General features: G+C 39.9%; 2 protein-coding genes across 4 annotated transcripts; one reads left to right on the top strand and one right to left on the bottom strand.

Moving 5' to 3' along the window:
* The first annotated feature begins 633 nt into the window (after positions 1–633).
* On the top strand, positions 634–6,753 carry ada2a (adenosine deaminase 2a). 2 transcript variants are annotated; one of them, XM_085281533.1, is made up of 10 exons: positions 634–884; positions 1,187–1,511; positions 1,679–1,895; positions 3,416–3,629; positions 3,741–3,868; positions 4,480–4,570; positions 4,705–4,813; positions 4,979–5,136; positions 5,485–5,687; positions 5,776–6,753. In XM_085281533.1, the coding sequence occupies exons 2-10, from the start codon at positions 1,208–1,210 to the stop codon at positions 5,864–5,866; spliced, it is 1,515 nt and encodes a 504-aa protein (XP_085137659.1). In that variant the 5' UTR covers positions 634–884; positions 1,187–1,207; the 3' UTR covers positions 5,867–6,753. The 2 variants fall into 2 exon arrangements, with proteins under 2 accessions (XP_085137659.1, XP_085137660.1); XM_085281534.1 differs by having other exon boundaries at positions 634–910.
* ribc2 (RIB43A domain with coiled-coils 2) lies at positions 6,454–8,767 on the bottom strand. Of its 2 annotated transcripts, none has more exons than XM_085281536.1 (7): positions 8,413–8,767; positions 7,924–8,005; positions 7,509–7,829; positions 7,299–7,417; positions 7,027–7,200; positions 6,759–6,925; positions 6,454–6,671 (listed from the first exon to the last, which is right to left on the bottom strand). In XM_085281536.1, the coding sequence occupies exons 3-7, from the start codon at positions 7,819–7,821 to the stop codon at positions 6,602–6,604; spliced, it is 843 nt and encodes a 280-aa protein (XP_085137662.1). In that variant the 5' UTR covers positions 7,822–7,829; positions 7,924–8,005; positions 8,413–8,767; the 3' UTR covers positions 6,454–6,601. The 2 variants fall into 2 exon arrangements, with proteins under 2 accessions (XP_085137662.1, XP_085137661.1); XM_085281535.1 differs by lacking the exon at positions 8,413–8,767 and adding an exon at positions 8,111–8,315.
* Between the last annotated feature and the right edge of the window lie 9,409 nt (positions 8,768–18,176).

Genomic DNA, 18,176 nt, shown 5'->3' with positions numbered 1-18,176 from the left:
ACAGATTGAATGCTGCTTTGTCTGACCCTTCTCCTGTCAGCAGGAGTCACAGATGTGACGTCAGAGGGCTCCTCCTAATAAAAAGTAATATATTCTTTTGTTTAGGCCTAATGAGGCCAAAATTGGCATTAGAAAGAAAATGCAAATGAGGCATGTAATTAAGGCGCTTTAATTGAGCCCAATTACGCACATTGTTGTGCAACTAGCTTTTAAAATACGGAAATGCAAAACGCAACATGCCAGTAATGCTAAAGAACTACTATATGATCAAAATGTACTAAAACTTGACTTGATGAAGCTGTGGAAACAATAACCAAAGTTTGTTTTGCTTTTATACAAAGGAAACAAGGATGGCAAGTTCTGTGTGTATCTCTTGCCCCACCCACTGCTCGTTTTTATTATCAACAAAACCATAAGGTTTTTGTTTTGTTTTACAAACAGTGAAATGAATTTTCCGTATTTTTCCTCTTTTTTTGTTTGTTTGCAGGGTAATTATGATGTCACCAGCAAAAATATTTTTTCGTTCTTGTTTGGTTAATCGTTACTTTGTTTTCTCTCTTTCTCTCTTGACGACTGGTTTCCGCTGTTAGAGTAACCAATCAAATTATTCCAGGGAAAAGCTTTAGCCAATCATTAGGCTTCTAAGCAAAGCGACGGAGTGAGAAAGAGAAAACATACAACGGAGGTTGTTGCGTCTTGCAGAGTGTTTACTTTCGTGAGTCTGTCGTCTTAAAAGCGCAACTTAAAAGAGAATGCGGACGTTTTTAGCTGACATAGTCGTGCAAGGTTTTCCGATCATCTCTGTTCATAAAGCGACTCTCGCCGGGACTGTTTACAAAGTCGTCTTCACCAGCTAAGCTAGTCGCTGTGCACCAACACTCTGAGTAAGTCGGGCTGCTGTTAGCCTAAGGTAACTTAACGATAGCCCCTGTTTCTTTTTCTGTGTTTAGTCTGCTGTGATAAGTTGTGAATTTGTCTTCTAAAAAGTAATTCTGATTACGATAGAATTTTGTAAGGGAAATAACCGCTGAGGAAGCGGCACCTGGTTGTTTTCTCTGTTTCGCCGGTGTTATAGGTTGGCGTTTTATTTTTACCCCAGAACAACTGTTTTCTGTTCCGCAAAGAGGCTGCCGTGCTTTCTCAGTGCAGTTTGCTTTAACTCGTGGCGTTTTCTGTCTTAAACCAGCTCCCACCTTCTCTACCTAAAATGGCAGCCCTGCTACAGCGACCCCACGCGGCTGTGCTCTGTTTGTCGATACTCTACTTGACCGGTGGCATGTCCATCCCGGACCCCAAGCAGAGAGAGGCTCTAATAAAGCAGGAGTCCTCCATGCAGACAGGTGGGCAGCAGGTGTTGACTGACGCCGAACAGCGTCTGAATGCTCGCCTGTTAAAAATGAAACAAGACGAGATGGAAAGAGAGGAATTCCCTCCTGCTATGCACTTCTTCAAAGCCAGGGAACTCATCAGGAACAGTCCCATCTTCAAGCTGCTGCAGAAAATGCCTAAAGGTAGCTACTGACAGAAACATGGATAGAACCTAATTTTGACACAATAATATTGTATTCTCAAAAGATATTGGAAAATAACAAAATTCTCATTTAGGAAATGTTGCAAAATATTTATGCAGAGTATCACAGTTTTTATTTCATTATAATTTTATTATTCACGGTTTCAGGTGGAGCTCTACATCTCCATGACTTCTCCATGGTAGATGTAGAATGGCTGGTGAAGAACGCGAGCTATCGGCCACATTGCTATATTTGCTTTACTAGCCGGTCCGTCAGATTCATCTTCTCGTCTCAGCAACCGAAGCCTCTGCCATATTGCTCTTCTTGGTCCCTGCTGGAAAGCCTCAGGGCCAAGACCGTGAACACCACAGATCTCGACAACAGGTGATCTTGTCTGTGTTGCAAAAAATAATAATTTAGAAAGAGACAGAAACACTCTTGCGTAACTTTTATGTAATCGTCCCACCGAGTTCTGTAAGCTTCTGTGAGGCTTCTTATTGGTATATTTAGTTTTCTCTGCATTTCCATACATTTTCCTGTCAATGCTGAGATCATGTGTGAGAGCACCCCCGTAACACATGGCCTCGAGTGCACCTCTGATTTTTGACCTCTGGCCTCCTAAAATTAATAGGCAACAGTATCAATTTGTCCTTAGGGATGGGTACCGGTGTCCGGTGCCATCATGGCACCGGTTCTGACATAAACGGTAGTAACCAGACCGAAAAGCAGCGCACATTTCGGTGCTTTATTTCGGTGCTTTTTTTTCCTGAGCTGTGATACACTTTAGATTCTAGCCAATCATTTTACGTTTCCCAGGATAGTAGGCGGGGCCAGGTACGTACGTTCTGTTAGAGCAGAGCTACAGATTAAAAATGTCCAAGGCGAAGCGGTCAAAGTCTGGCTGTACTTCACAGCAAAATATGCAAACTCAGCAGCAACAAGTGCTTTAAGCTGATACTGTGATACTGTCAGAGGAGGAAACACCTCGAAACTGATGAAACACCTGGCGACGCATAGCGTTTTTTTAAAAGCCGAGAAATGCGCCGTATTTGATAGCTTGCTGCGAGACCTCACACTGTGCACGTTGGGTGGGTTGCCAGTTATCGGACCCGGAGCAACATCCCCCAAAAACCCGAAGAATAGAGTCCTGGCCCCTAGCCCTGCCAGTGTAGCAGAAATGATGAGGATGATGATGCAGCAGCAGCCGTTCTTCTCTGCGTGAGTCGCTTAATGTTGTTCGAGTGTAATTTACATTGAGTAGGCTAACCACGTTATTACATTAATGCATGTAAGGTGAACTAACAAACATCATCATAGCTACATGCGGCTGTCCTCTTGTTTGATGGCAGATGCTCCCTTCACCCTGGACAAAAAGGCTAAAATGACCAAAGAAAAAGTGGAAAACAGTTAAACATGAGAGGTTTTTGGACAAAGTTTGTGTTCTCCATTCTTTAAGCACCAGTTCGAGCACCGTTTAAGCACCGGCACCGTTTCAAAAGTACCGATTTGGCACCGGTATCGGATAAAACCTAAACGATACCCATCCCTATTTGTCCTTCTTGTATTTGTATTTTATTGGCACAACTAAGTGGCTTTAAATCTGTGAAATATTACATCCGGATATTATCAGTTAACTGAAACTATTAGGAACAAGGTGAAGTCTCATTAAAGGGAATGAAGTCTGTTATCGTAATCATAAACAGCCCGGCTATTATGAAAGGTAGGACGGTTTAATTTGACAATGTAGTGATTGTTGTTTTTCAAAGAGTTAATAATAATCCTGCATAGTTTTAACTTCAACCTCAGGAAAATGTTAACAATATAATGTTTTGTGCATGTTTGATGTATGGAGTATAAGCCAGTTGTTGGTCTTATCACAACCATATCTGCATACTTGGTCTTAGCATCATGGGCAATCTGACGCTCTTCACTGATAAGGATCCAGAGGCAGTGTACCCCACTCAGACTGTGGTGTGGAGTATATTTGAAGAGACCTTCCAGGCAGCGTATGGTCTGGTTACTTATGCTCCTGTGTTCAAAGACTATTTCTACCAGGGCCTCAGCCAGTTCTACATGGACAATGTTATGTATCTTGAACTTCGCGCTATACTTCCAAAGGTATTTTAATACTTACATTCTAACTATACTCTATATATACTGATTTCCCTGTGTGTCTGATGTACCCAATGGATTCACACGTGTTAATTTCTTCTTCTTTGTTATATTTAGATATATGATTTGGATGGCCGCACTTATGACAAGGCCTGGATTTTGAAGACCTGCCAGGACATCTCAAGGCAGTTTGTAGCAAACCATCCTGACTTTGTTGGCGTGAGAATCATCTTTACCGCCAAAAGGTTGCTGCTCTGAGTGCTTTTAAAAATTAGTCAGTACTATTTATTTATAATTCCACACTGCTTATGACAGATAAAATGCGGATTTAATCACTGATCAATTCTGCCTATAATAATTAGAGGTATTTGTAACTGGGGCGGCACGGTTGTTAGCACTGTTGCTGCACAGCAAGAAGGTCCTGAGTTCAATTCCACCATCAGGCCGGGGTCTTTCTGTGTGGAGTTTGCATGTTCTCCCCATGTTTGTGTGGGTTCCCTCCGGGTACTCCGGCTTCCTCCCACCGTCCAAAGACATGCAGCTTGTGGGGATAGGTTAATTGGATAATCCAAATTGCCACTAGGTGTGAATGTGAGTGCGAATGGTTGTCTGTCCCTGTGTGTTGGCCCTGCGACAGACTGGCGACCTGTCCAGGGTGTACCCGCCCTATGACAGCTGGGATAGGCTCCAGCGCCCCCCGCGACCCTGAAAAAAAAAGGATAAACGGAAGCGATTGGGTTGTAACTATTGGAGCTATTTTGTTATATTTTGTAACTTATTTAATTTAGTTAGTTACTGTTCTTACCGTCTTGGAGCAACTGGAATTGATAAAGTATTCTGTTCCTGTGTATTTCAGGACAATAAACACTAACACAATGCTTAAAGTTGTGGAGCAGGCTATGGAGCTGTACAGAGACTTTCCTGATATCATGGCTGGTTTTGATCTGGTAAGAAACACTTTTACAGTTTGAAATCATTGAAAACAAAACATGCTGGAAGATCCCAAATGGACTGAAATGGTGTCATGGCTTCTATATATGTTGAAAACAAGAACACACGAAAACTTGTGTTTGCGTTACAGGTGGGTTGGGAGGATGGCGGGAGACCCCTGTGGTATTACAGAGATGCCTTGTCGCTCCCTGTAGAGAGAGGGGTCCCACTTCCTTTCTTTTTCCATGCTGGAGAGACAAGTGAGAATTCATCATGATTCCAGTGTACCAGTATAACAATCACAAGTTTGTTTTTAACCCCCATATGTAAAACTGCACAAATGTGAAGTTTACTATATGTTTAATCCAGAGAGTGCAAAAGAGTATTTGTAAGTCATTCATTTTCTTTGTCTTTACTGTGTGCAGATTCTCAGGGTACAGAAGTAGATCAGAACATATTGGATGCTCTTCTCTTTAATACGTCACGCATTGGACATGGATTTGCACTAACGCGCCATCCAGTCGCCAAAGAGTGGTCTAGAAAATATGGGGTTGCTGTGGAGGTGTGCCCCATCTCCAACCAGGTACACTGCTATCTGCCACTATACTGTACATCAGGGGTGGGCAGTTCCAGGCCCCGAGGGCCGGTGTCCTGCAGGTTTTAGATCTCACCTTGGGTCAACACACCTGAATCACATGATTAGTTCGTTACCAGGCCTCTGGAGAACTTCAGGACATGTTGAGGAGCTAATTTAGCCATTTAAATCAGCTGTGTTGGTTCAAGGACACATCTAAAACCTGCAGGGACACCGGCCCTCGAGGCCTGGAGTTGCCCACCCCTGCTGTACATGGATGGTAATGTTTTCCTGTTTGTAGTGCGAGTGGACTAAAACCCTTTGTCTCATCTTCTCCTTCCACATACCCTTACCCAGGTGTTGAAGTTGGTCAAAGACTTGCGAAACCATCCAGCTGCTGCACTAATGTCTGAAAACCACCCGGTTGTCATCAGCTCTGATGACCCCGCCATATTTGGTGCATTTGGCCTCTCTTATGACTTCTATGAAGCTTTCGTTGGTTTGGGGGGCATGCGTTCCCATGTAGGCTCCCTTAAACAGCTGGCCATAAACTCTATCAGGTGAAGCTCTGCTAAGATGTGACTTGTAGTTGCATTGTGTGCGCTAGCATGCTTTTGGGTGACTGATGTTCCTGTGTCTGTGTTTCAGGTATAGTTCTTTGAGTCCCGAGCAAAAGGAGAAAGCACTGTCTCTGTGGCAGAGAAGATGGGATAAGTTTGTCTCCGAAAATGCCTTTTAGTAGTAAACTTGCATTTGAAAACGACAAACAATGATACAAGCAGTCCTTTCTGCTGTGAAAGGGGCCTTTTGTAGGACAGTCGAAGCTGAATCATGAGTGTAAATGTCAAAAACTGCTGAAACAGCCACTGAGTAGGTTTGTGGTCGGCACAAATATAGTGTTGTTGCCCACAATGTTTTGTAATGAATGAAATAATGTGTCATAACATGTCGGCTACTGTGGGGGAAAAAAAGCCTTTAAAAAAAGGTAGAACAGACTCACAATGCCATGTTAAATACAGTAACGGTGTCACACAGCTTTAAGTGATTGAGCTGTTAACTGCTGTTTTATTCTCTGTGGTTCTCTCGCATGTTGCATAAGTGTGACAGGTAGCTTTTGTGTGTGTGTGTTTTAAATCACATGACCTATGGAACATTTTCCTTTAAAGACAGCATTTTTTTTAAAAAAAAAAACATCTGTAAGACTTTTTACTTGAATGTAATTTTAACACTTATGCCTTCAACTGACTAGTAATTAATATTTGCTTATGCAGGCAAAACTGCGCGAAAGACTTGAAACACAAAAAGTAATCATCTTTCAGAGGCTACTTTTTAAAGCAGTATCTGAAATTTAATTAATAGTTTTCAAATCATGCAAACATGAATGTTCTGAACTACATTTCACATAAAAGCAGCTGGTTATTCATTGTTCTTTTTATGTAACACCATCACTGGTATCAGAGCGGTGCATCACCCCTCATCTGCTGCAGGTGTTGAACTTGGAGAAGAAGCTGTCATCAATACATCCTCTTTTAATGTCTGGTTTCCTTAAAAATGAAGCGTTGTTAAAAACAGCGAGACAGTGTACACTGTGTTAAATTTAATAAAAACAATTTTGCTCAAAAGTTACTAACTGTTGTTTGTGTGTTTCGGCCAGTTGGGCGTTGGCGCTGTCCAGGTCTCGCCTCAGCTGCCTGTTCATTCGTGCCTGCTGCCGCTCAATAAGCAGAGTGGTACGAGCTGAGTTCAGGCGCACGCGATCGTGCTGCTCTTCTTCTTGTTTCTTCTCCAGTTCTTTTCTCTTTACATGCACAGACAACACACACATTAGGAGAAAAATGCTTAATATGGGCTAACTTTTAAATAATCCACACTTTGAGTGCAAACATGTATTTTTTTTACCCTCTTCTCCTCCATTTGATGTTTCTGGATTTGAATGATCTGCTGCAGGCTCTCAGGAGCTGTTCTCCTGTCACTGCTGGGACTCAGGCCGGGCACAGCCACCGTACTCGGGGTACCTTGAAACTGGCTTTGCCTGCCATTGATTTCTTTGTCTTGACAGCGCTTTTCTTCAGCCTTTGCCCGTGGAGACACATGAGTAACAAGGTGGAAATAAAAAAATGTTTATTGAAGCCTATAGCAGCGTTTAATGCAGTTAAATTCCTCTGACTCACCATAGACCGATTGAAGTCTTTAGTGGCGATGGCAGCTGCCTTTCTCCTTTCTATCTCAAGGCTCTGAAGTTGCACAGCTCTGTTGTCCATTCCTACTCTGCTTTGGTCATAACGCTGCTCTAAAAATTTCAGTAGAGACTATGACGTGAGCTTGACTTTTGTGTTTGAACTGAGCATGTGTATCAAGCATGGTTTTAAGGCAAAACCCACCTTCCAGCTCTTGTTGATGCCTTTCCGCTGCCTGCTCAGTCTGCTGCTGGGTGAGCCACTCTCTGAGCTGTTCCCTCTGGTTCTGCTGCCTGATCTTACTTTCTGGGTCTTCACCCACCAGGCCAGGAGGCATCATCTGTGCATCACTCTGCTCTACTTTTTTAATACGGCTGGGATCATTCAAATCATACTCTCGCCGATCTTCAGGGTGCTGGTATTGCTGCCTGTAGGCGACAACGGCTTTTTCCAGTGCACGCTTCTCCTTCATTTGGCGGCTGTCGACAATGCAAGCTACTTTGCCATAACGGAGCATATCAGCATCTGCATGACGATCACATGACACACATGTATCACAGTTCACTTTAATGAAGGATTGAATGACATCACATCAGGAAACAAATTTGAAGTAACTCACCATAAGCGTTTTGTTCCTTTTTTGCAGCTTCTACTTGTTCCCTTTTCTCTTTCACCTGCTCATCCAGTGCTTCCTTGTCAACCTGTAGAACAGTCATTTAGAGACAAACACAGTGCGTTAAGCTCCTCTGCCGCGGACTTTCCACTTCTGTTTAATTCAGACCCACAGCAGAGCCTCAAACACGCACCCCGATCGTCCTCAGCTTGTCATTAAAAATCCTTTCTTTTCTTTCAGTCTCTATGTTGCGACGCTTCTCCAGACTGGCTCTGGCGAGGCGCTCTGAAAGTAGTTCAGTTTTAAGCATTTTGGCTCAGCGGTGGCTACAATTTAGCTGAGGATTTGCTCCCATCGGAAACTTAGATTTCAAACACACTGGTTGCTAAGACACCAGTGCTCGCGAGCCGTCGTAAGACCTCGGCTTTTTCCGGAGCACTCACCCCAGATGCCTCGGATCGAAACATTTCAGCTAATGAAAGCAGACCGACTCACATTTGCTCGTCACGTTTTTGAGATGAACATCACCAAACTATCCGATCGATCCTTTTTCCTTCTCCCAGAATGTTAGTTTTGATGTTTCTATTCGGCGTTAGAGCACATTCCTGCCACTTAAGCTCTAAAGAAAAGATGTTTGAGGGACACGCAACAGTATTTTCCCATCACGCTCAGATTAAAAGTTCCCTGATGTCGGTTTCCCATCACTTTTGTATCTTGATGACATATGTCCCCATGCTCATCGATGACATCTCCGTGATTTGGTTGAGATGAGAAATGTAAACGTGCATCTCCACTGACATTCTGGTACTCATGAGCTGAAATGCTTCCAGCATGTTATACACAAGCTCAGCATAATTCTCTGCTCTCTGATTGGCAAGAAAGTTCTGGACAGCCTGCACAAATGCTTCCCAGTCCTGCTGATTTCACTTTCCTTTAGGACACGTCATGAAGCACGAGTTCACTGATAAAAGTAACAGGTGATATTAGCTAGTCTGTCTGCATTTGGTTACAATGAAGCTTCTGACCTAATTTGCAGACTTTATGAGACCTTATCAACGTTACACATGTAGCAGGATGGTTTAAGCGAGGCTCTATCACCTCCCTCCCTATGCTCATTGACGGCATCTGTTGTCGCTCGCTATTTGGTGGCTGCATTTTAACTATGGGGCGCCGTTTGTAAAGTGAAACATGCTGAAATTAACGGCAACATTTTTCCACATTTAGCTCAAAACCTTACAAAAACATGTTTTTTCGAGTCATTTTTTACAACATTTAGTAAAATATTTGTAAATTTTCATATTTAAAACACAATTTTAAATGTTAAATCTAAATGTTAAATGTCATTGTTACAGGAAACTAACTATATACTATACGGATCAACGGAAATACCAAAATAAAAGCTTTACAAAAACCTCCGGTGCAAAAGTGTGCCGGTAGGTAGTGGTCAGATTGGCTGTGGCTGTGTCCCAATTAAGAGACCGCACGCTTGAAGTACGCGCACTACGCGTACTACGTACGGTGCGTACGAGAAGTGCGGAAGTGAGAGGATTGTGAAATGGGACGGTCTACCCTTCTTCGCGCTGTTCAGGTTGCCTAGCAACCATGATACTAACTGCGAGAAATGTTACACACAGCTTTGTGTGACAGAAATGAAGGAGAAAAATGTTTTTTTGTCATGACATCACTTTGATTAGTTGAGTATCTGAGGCTGAGACCACAGGACTGTAAAACATGATTGTTGGGCTTCATTTATGTACTGAACAGTCATTTAAGATTAGTTAGTAAATAACAATTAGCTAATGTTGTTCATGAGACTAAAATCATCTCACTGCTGTAATGTAAATATAATATGGCTTTTATCTATCTATCTATCTATCTATCTATCTATCTATCTATCTATCTATATATATATATATATATATATATATATATATATATATATATATATATATATTACAGCAGTGAGCTTGAACTCTGGGTCAGAGATTCAAGTTGCAGTTATTTATCTTTCCTATCACCTAAAATCTTCATTCAAAGACAAGCATCTTTGACAGTGTATATACAGATGTATTATACATAAGAGACAAATATTTTTCTTTTAATATGTTGGCATTACTAAATTTGGCTCAATGCTTACATACATGTGTAAAAACAAAATGTAGGAGCTGTGATAACTGTTTCTGATAGAATGAGGAGTAGACTAATATATGAAATATTCCTTTATTGGGTGAGAAAATCAGACCATGTCATAACTGCTTTAAGTCACACAGAATAGATATCAGAGCCTTAAACAGGCTGACGTCTGCTAAATGGGTCAAACTGGGCAGAAAGTCTACAAACACATAACATCCTTATAGAATATGATGTAACACTATAGATCAACTTACCTCAGAATATATAAAGCATATAAACAATTACAGCAATATGATGCAACACACACAGCAGCTACTGATCCAAAATACTCAAAGCTTCATAGAACTGAAACAAACATTTATTTTTAGCTCCATCCTGCTGCTGATACAGACTTTAGGTTTCTGAACATTAAACTTGTTGCTGCCTTTCATAGTGTGTAACTTGAAGGCCCTGAGTACTCTGAGTACTTTCTCCCACACTGAAAACACTGGGATGATAAAATTATTTGAACATTACCTAATAAGACTGATTCAGCACAGACAGTTATGTTAAACTTTCCTAGCAGTCCTTCACAAACAGGGAACAGTCTGTCTATTCTCTCCATCTGTCAGCTGCTGCTGGCTCTTCCTCCTCCTCTTCCTCACACACTGCTGAGTTTGTCCTGGTGGATCACCAGGGGTGCAAAGCCTCACAGATGATGTGCAGCAGTGTGTCCCTCAGTCTGTCCTCACTCTGGACACTTGCAGTTGTCACACATGGAAATCAAATGTGCGATAAGCTGCAGGATTCAAATACAAGTGTAACTTATAAACACATGTTCATACTTTTATTCCACAATCAGAGAGAAAGAAACAGAGAGAGAGAGTGCAGGACAGACAGGTGACAGTCTCAGGTGTATGCACTGCTACACAACAGCACAGAGAAGCAGGATTTAGTGTTTGTGTTATTACGAGTGTAAACAAGAGGAGTTCCAGATGGTACAGTGGACACATGTGTGACTGCTGTGATTAAAGCATCTTTCTTTCAGCTTAACGAGTGAACCGTCAGCTTGTTCAAACACACGTTAAAGTCCGTTTGGCTCAACACCACCGAACAGAGGCAGCAATATAACACAGCTCACATTAACAGTGCAGTGAATCCTGCTTGTGCCGTGATATTCAGGACTGCAAACCGAGCAGCATCACTGACTTTCAGCTTGTTGTGTTTGTGGATATATGACTGACTTTAATTATCCATCAAATCATCACATTCTCTGTAAGGTTCTGGACAAGTATAACTGACACCAATATATCAATTACACCAGGAAATGACATGGACACGTTGAAATTAATTCTTCAACAGAAAGTAATTGATCTAGATTGTGAATATAAGGAGCATAATATAATAGATCCAGAAATAGATTCTGAAAGTAACTTTCTCTCTACTTCTGTTAAAAATTGTAATTATTTCACTCAGGAACAATATGAAAAAGAAATTAACCTAGACGGGAAGCTCTCATTAATTCACTTTAACAGCAGAAGTATGTACTCTAATTTTGATTTCATTAAGGACTATTTGCAACAATTTTCTCGCCCCTTTAGTGTTATAGCCATCACTGAAACTTGGTTCAATGTCGATAAAGGAATAGATTTTTGTTTGAATGGATATGATTTAAAATACATGAATAGATTAAATAAGGCGGGCGGCGGGGTTGCTATATATGTTCATAACTCTATAAAATATAATGTTGTAACAACTATGTCTATGGCTATTGATGGAATTTTGGAATGTTTGACTATTGAGATTATGAATGACAAAAAGAGAAATATTATAATAAGTTGCATATATCGGACACCCAGTTCAAGTATTGACACTTTTAATGAATGGATAGAAAAAACGTTTGCTTCGGTGAACCAAAAATTACTATTTATCTGTGGTGATTTTAACATTGATTTGCTAAATCCAACAAGGTTAAAAGCCATTGATGACTTTACTGACACGATGTACAGCTTATCACTATATCCAACAATAACAAAGCCAAGCAGAATAACATCACATAGCGCCACTATTATTGACAATATTTTTACTAATGTCATGGATTTCCAAATTATAAGTGGCCTGCTTGTCTGTGATATAACTGACCACTTACCAGTTTTTACTTTGTGTGACTGTGATTTAAAAAAAATAGATACCAAGATCATGATAGCAAAGCGAACAATAAATGAAGAAGCAATTCATGCCTTCAATTTAGATTTAGCACAACAAGATTGGAGTTCGGTGTATGAAGAGTCAGATGTGGACAAGGCTTATGATAATTTTCTAGATATTTTTACTATGTGGTACAATAAACATTGTCCTGTAAACGAACACATGACAAAGAAAAAAAAGATAAAAAAGTCCTTGGCTCACAAAAGGAATTATTAATGCTTGCAAAAAGAAAAACAATCTGTATAAACAGTTTATCAAAGTAAAAACAAAAGAAGTGGAACAAAGATATAAAGCATATAGAAATAAATTGACTGATATTATAAGAACGAGCAAACAACTTTATTATAGAAGAAGATTATGTGAAAATAAAAACAATATAAAAGGAACTTGGGATGTGTTAAACAACTTAATTAAACAAGGATCTTCTGGAACATCATATCCTGAATATTTTACTGATGCAAATGGTGAAAATCACAACATGAGTAATATTGTCGATGGGTTCAATAAATTCTTCATAAATGTTGGCCCTGAACTAGCAGCGGACATCCCGTGTCATAAAAATGAAAATATCAGTAATATAAAATCAAATCCCTTTTCACTGTTCCTCTCAGCTACAAATGAGCAAGAAGTAATAAATATCACATTAAAATGTAAAAGTAAGTCTTCAATGGATTATCATGACATAAATATGTCTGTAGTTAAACAGGTTATTCTGAATATTGCTAGTCCCTTAACATATATCTGTAATTTATCATTTCAGTCCGGTTGTTTTCCAAAAAAAATGAAAATTGCGAAGGTAATAACACTATATAAAAGTAATGACAAACACAGTTTTACCAATTATAGGCCTATTTCTCTACTGCCTCAATTCTCAAAAATTCTAGAAAAACTTTTTAATTCAAGATTAGAAAAATTCCTTGAAAAACATCAAATAATAAATGTTGGTCAGATATGGTTTCAGAACGCAAAGAACCACTTCAATGGCGATAATTGAGGCAGTAGAAGAAATTACTGATACACTGGATAAAAATAAATATGCAGTTGGTATTTTTGTTGATCTCAAAAAGGCCTTTGACACAATCAATCACTCAATTTTATTGGATAAATTGGAAAGATATGGTATTCGAGGGAAAGCTGGTAACTGGTTAAAAAGTTACCTAACGGGTCGGGAACAATATGTTAGCATAGGGCATTACCATTCAGAGAAACTTGGTATTATAATACCAAGTTTCTCTGAATGGTAATGCCAACACTGTTGGTAATCCCAACACTGACCCTTGGGGAACACCACATGTATACATGTGGTGTTCCCCAAGGGTCAGTGTTGGGACCAAAACTTTTCAATGTATACATAAATGATATTTTTGATGTTTCTCAAGTACTTAAACTCATACTGTTCGCAGATTACACCAACATATTTTTCAGTAGCGATGATTATACTGATCTTGTAATGACCGTAAACAGGGAGCTAAAATTAATAAAAAAAAATGGATGGACATAAATAAATTATCATTAAATATAAATAAAACTAAAGCAATGTTTTTTGGTAATTTAAAATATAATATAGAATTACCAATTATCATTGAAGGTGTACCAATTGATAATGTGAGTGAAAACAAATTTTTGGGAGTTATAATTGATAACAAAATTTCATGGAAACCCCACGTCAGACACATAAAAACCAAAATTTCCAGAAGCCTCGCAGTTTTGAACAAAGTGAAACAATTCCTTGATAAAGATGCACTTCGTACTCTGTACTGTACCCTGGTTCTTCCATATCTTACATATTGTGTGGAAGTGTGGGGAAATACATATAAAAATACAACTAATCCATTAGTCACAGTACAGAAACGAGCACTGCGTATTATTCACAAGGCTGGTTATCTAGATCATACTCACAAATTCTTTCTTCAGGCAAAGTTACTTAAATTTCAGGATCTGGTTAATTACAATACATCCATAATTTTGTATAAAGCTTTTACTAAACTTTTACCGGCAAATTTACAAACTAGATTTGAAATTCGAGAAAAGGTTTATAATGTGAGAGGCTTTGGAGAATTCAAATTACCCAGAACTCGAACAACCCGTAAAGGTTTTTGTGTGTCTGTATGTGGTGTGAAAATCTGGAACAGTCTGAGTTTACAATTGAAACAATGCAAAAATATTCATAGATTTAAATTTCTCTACAAACAGTTGGTCTGGTCACAGTATACTCAATGATGGGTTTTAGTGTGCTCTGTAATGTCTGTCCTCTTACCATTGCTGGTATGGATTCAAAAAAAAAAAAAAAAGTGTGCGTATGTATGTACATATATGTACATGTGTGTGTAGATATATATGTATGTATATGTATGTGTGTTTGTTACTTGTAGTTATTACTGCCTGTTACCTGTGGTAATGCCATTTATAATTTATATATTCTGTATTCAGTTATGAAGGCTCTAATTGTTGTTTGCGAGCTGCCGTTTAGATGCTTGTATCTGCCCGGGGCTGTTGATGGGACTGTATGCAATGATGGGCGTAGCTGCGGGAAGTTTATTGTTTTTTTTGTTGATGAGTGAGTATAGGGGTGGGATTTAATAAGTTTTCTTCGCCCCACTCCTTTTTCAGGCAATTTTAGTTTTTTTGTTTTGTGCATTTTATGTTCAATATAGGTATTTGTTGTGCCTGAAAATGAACAAATAAATGAATGAAAATGAATGAATGAAAATAACATTTATGAAGAAATTTAAAGGGGCATGCCAGTAGGTGCGTATCAATGATTGTATAAAAGATGGACGACGCGACAGCTCCCCAAAAATGAAGCCAAAACGTCTCTATCGCCCCCTGGTGTCTGGCTGCAGTATAGGTCATAAATCCCGCCTCCTCCATGTTAGTGGATGGGACTGGGGTCAGACTAAAATAAATTAATTCTCCTAAGATAAACTTTTTCCAAAGATTCTTTCTTTTGTTATCAATAGTTCTCATCCCGCTGATTGATGTCCAATGAGTCTCCTTTCCCATAAGTTTGATTCTAATTCCTACCGCGGTGATGTTAAATTGGGGTGAAACGTCATCATAGCAGCTTTGACTGGCAGCTGCAGTCACGGAGAAACTTGCGTATCTCTGTCCGGGAATAGCAGATAGAGCGTAGGCTCTGAGAGGATGCCCAGTGTTTACACTACGAAAACACGACTGAGTGTTTTAACCTGACAGCCTGAGGTGTTCTTCAGTAAACTGGACTACCCGACAGAAGGACCCGAGGCCCTGCTGCACTTTTTCGGTAAGTTAAACGTGTTTGTAAGCTAATCCGTAACTACCGTCCTTAGCTAGCTCCTGAGACCTAGCTAGCTAAAATGAGCACTCGGCTGTCAGGGTTCATTTAGCTAACCCGTGCAGGTGAATGAATTTACACCGACTAAAGAAATCAAGAGAAACGCCCCGGGCTACTCAGTCACTAATTACTGTTACTGTACTTTTATTACAAGTATTATACTGTAAAAGCAACAGGCTGCATCCTGCTTCAGCTCCTGTGCAGAGCTGAATATTAAATGTGCAAACAACAGCATGCTTTCAGTCTCTTGCCACATCTGTAAAGACAGTAACTTTTTAAAAAAAAAAAGCTTGTACTTCAGTAACTCCTCATTAATCAGGAAATATGGATTAAAGTACTGTAGTGTACTGTAATACTGAAAAAAATGTAAGAGAACAACTTCAGATCCTGAGTGTGTGAGGACAGAGGAATCAGCGCTATTTCAATTTTGAGGGATAAAATTTATACTTTTGGAAGAGAGAGAGAAAAGCCAAATCCAATCTCCCCAGAACCTCGAGCACTCTTTAACCCCGATATGTTTTAATCGGAGACAGCTCTACTTCTCGTTATGGAAATTACTAGGGCGCGGTCCATCTGCTCCAGTAAAACTGGATTTGAAAATCATCAAATGTGCTCTCACACAAGCGAAAGAATGACCGCTCTGCCTCACTTGGTTCCCGTCCTGGGCTTTCACAATAATCAACTAAGCACTGAAATATCAGAAAACAACAACACAAAAAGTCTTGTAATTCTGACTTGCTTATTTCTGCTGACACAGTAAACTCGTACGGTGTCTCCACCGTCCTCCCGTAACAAACACAGCTTACGTCAAGAAGGTCTCCTACAGGTGAAATTCCGATACAGCAAGACCCAGAAATGAACATCTCTTAGTTTATATGTAACAGTATCAAACCTGGATTTTATAAACTTCAAATAAAATTTTCTTTAAAGTCTGACTGTATATATAAATTAAATTCAACTTTCAGCAAGGCTGGTGATAAACTACCCCTACCAAGTCCACTTTATTGCGTGCTCATTGACTTTCTCTGTTTAAGAGGTGCACTTTACACAGACTTATTGATCTGTCACGCTTATCAGTGGCTCATGGTTGCTTAAAGCCTATGTCTTGTTACGAAATCAGTTTTACCCCGGTTCTTTTATTCGTCGAAACTTCCAGAGACGCCACCGGAACTCAGTAGTCATTTCACAAAACCTTTATTCATCTTTATTCATCTTCATTTAAGCATGCACTTCTAGAAGGGAAGACCAGGCCGGTGTGTCCCTCTGCAAAAAATCTTCACTCCTTTCTCTGTGAAACACAGCTTTGTAGGGGCGACCCCATCATAAAACCCCCCACGGTGTGCTGCAAACTCTGTCTGTGTCTATGTGCACGAGCACATGAATGCCTACATGTGCGTGTTCCCACGTGTCTATGTGAGTGCTCGTGTGTGACTGTGTGCGCATACCTGTGTGTATGTGTGAGTGCACATGAGTGAGTGTGCGTGTGGATGTGTGTGCGTGACAGTTAAAACACTGTGGGTGTAGGTGACTCCCTAGGTCATAAAACCCATCTCTCTTCCAGACCACAGTTATCCAGTTATAAATGTTGAGACCCCCACCCAAACATTCTGTGGGGAATTTCCACTCAGCATTAACTCCTCTCTGTTTTACTTTCACAGTTCAAGTGGGGGAGGGGTCTCCTACAATCTACTCCTAAGTTCACAACACAATGAGGCCTTTATTATATTGAGGGCAGTGTCAATGTCTCTACAATAGTTCTACATTCTATGTTAATGTAACCGGTGTGATTCTGCGTTGTGTCTGATAAAAAAGGTAAAAGAAAGAAAGACCTCCAAGTAAATAATTTGCCCACTCCAGCTCCTCTCCCACAGGGGAATTGTAGAAAAAGGGCTGGCATTTATTTTTACATTAAACATAAAATATGCATTTACACGTAACATATTTGACATAAGATAAAACAAAAACAACAACATGAAATCCGACATACCTGATAAAAAAGGTAAAAGAAAGAAAGACCTCCAAGTAAATAATTTGCCCACTCCAGCTCCTAGACCAAATACAAACAGTGGGGAAGAGGGTTAGCTCAACCCACCACAGCTCCCAAGCTAGCAAGGAGTATATATTCATGCTAGCATTTATGGCGCCTAAAACACATTTATGATACACACATACTACACACTTATAACATCTTACAAAAACAGGCTTAATAATGACAATAACTGAACTAACATCGCAATCATAAACATCAGGGTGGCTAAATATGAATTATGTGTGTTTCAAGGTGTTGGAAAGAAATGACACCCACCTCTCCCACAGGGGAATTGTAGGAAAAGGGGAGAGGCAAAAGGGGTACACTGTATTTATAGTATTGCACCAAAGAAGAAGAAGAAAAGAATGAGGAGGGGCTCTAACTGATAATGAACACAACTACAGGCTTGGAGGTCCTAAAAGTCCGGTATAAAAGGAGCAGTTTGGGGGTTTAGAACACATTTTGTGTAATTATAACAATGTGATTTATGACTCTGTTACATTCACCCCCCAAGAATTACACAAAATCCTAAAGAGTACAACAACAAAAAAAAAGTACAAACCCACACTAACAGATACAGTGGCCTCAAACAAATTC

This window comes from Mchenga conophoros, linkage group LG7 (genome assembly GCF_057382185.1).
Source record: "Mchenga conophoros isolate Kocher_MC1m ecotype Shallow Benthic linkage group LG7, M_conophoros_male_GT1.1, whole genome shotgun sequence".
In the NCBI taxonomy this organism is placed as follows: Eukaryota; Metazoa; Chordata; class Actinopteri; order Cichliformes; family Cichlidae; genus Mchenga; species Mchenga conophoros.
This window is presented reverse-complemented; position numbering and strand designations above follow the sequence as displayed.

What these genes read in the sequence shown, in the direction of transcription:
- ada2a (XM_085281533.1), top strand. Translation starts at nt 1,208, where the DNA reads ATGGCAGCCCTGCTACAGCGACCCCACGCGGCTGTGCTCTGTTTGTCG. An exon ending in TCATGGCTGGTTTTGATCTG is followed by an intron (nt 4,571 to 4,704) that starts GTAAGAAACACT and finishes TTTGCGTTACAG; the next exon opens with GTGGGTTGGGAGGATGGCGG. An exon ending in TGTGCCCCATCTCCAACCAG is followed by an intron (nt 5,137 to 5,484) that starts GTACACTGCTAT and finishes ACCCTTACCCAG; the next exon opens with GTGTTGAAGTTGGTCAAAGA.
- ribc2 (XM_085281535.1), bottom strand. Translation starts at nt 8,227, where the DNA reads ATGCTTAAAACTGAACTACTTTCAGAGCGCCTCGCCAGAGCCAGTCTG. An exon ending in AAAGGAACAAAACGCTTATG is followed by an intron (nt 7,830 to 7,923) that starts GTGAGTTACTTC and finishes ATCGTCATGCAG; the next exon opens with ATGCTGATATGCTCCGTTAT. An exon ending in AAGACTTCAATCGGTCTATG is followed by an intron (nt 7,201 to 7,298) that starts GTGAGTCAGAGG and finishes CCACGGGCAAAG; the next exon opens with GCTGAAGAAAAGCGCTGTCA.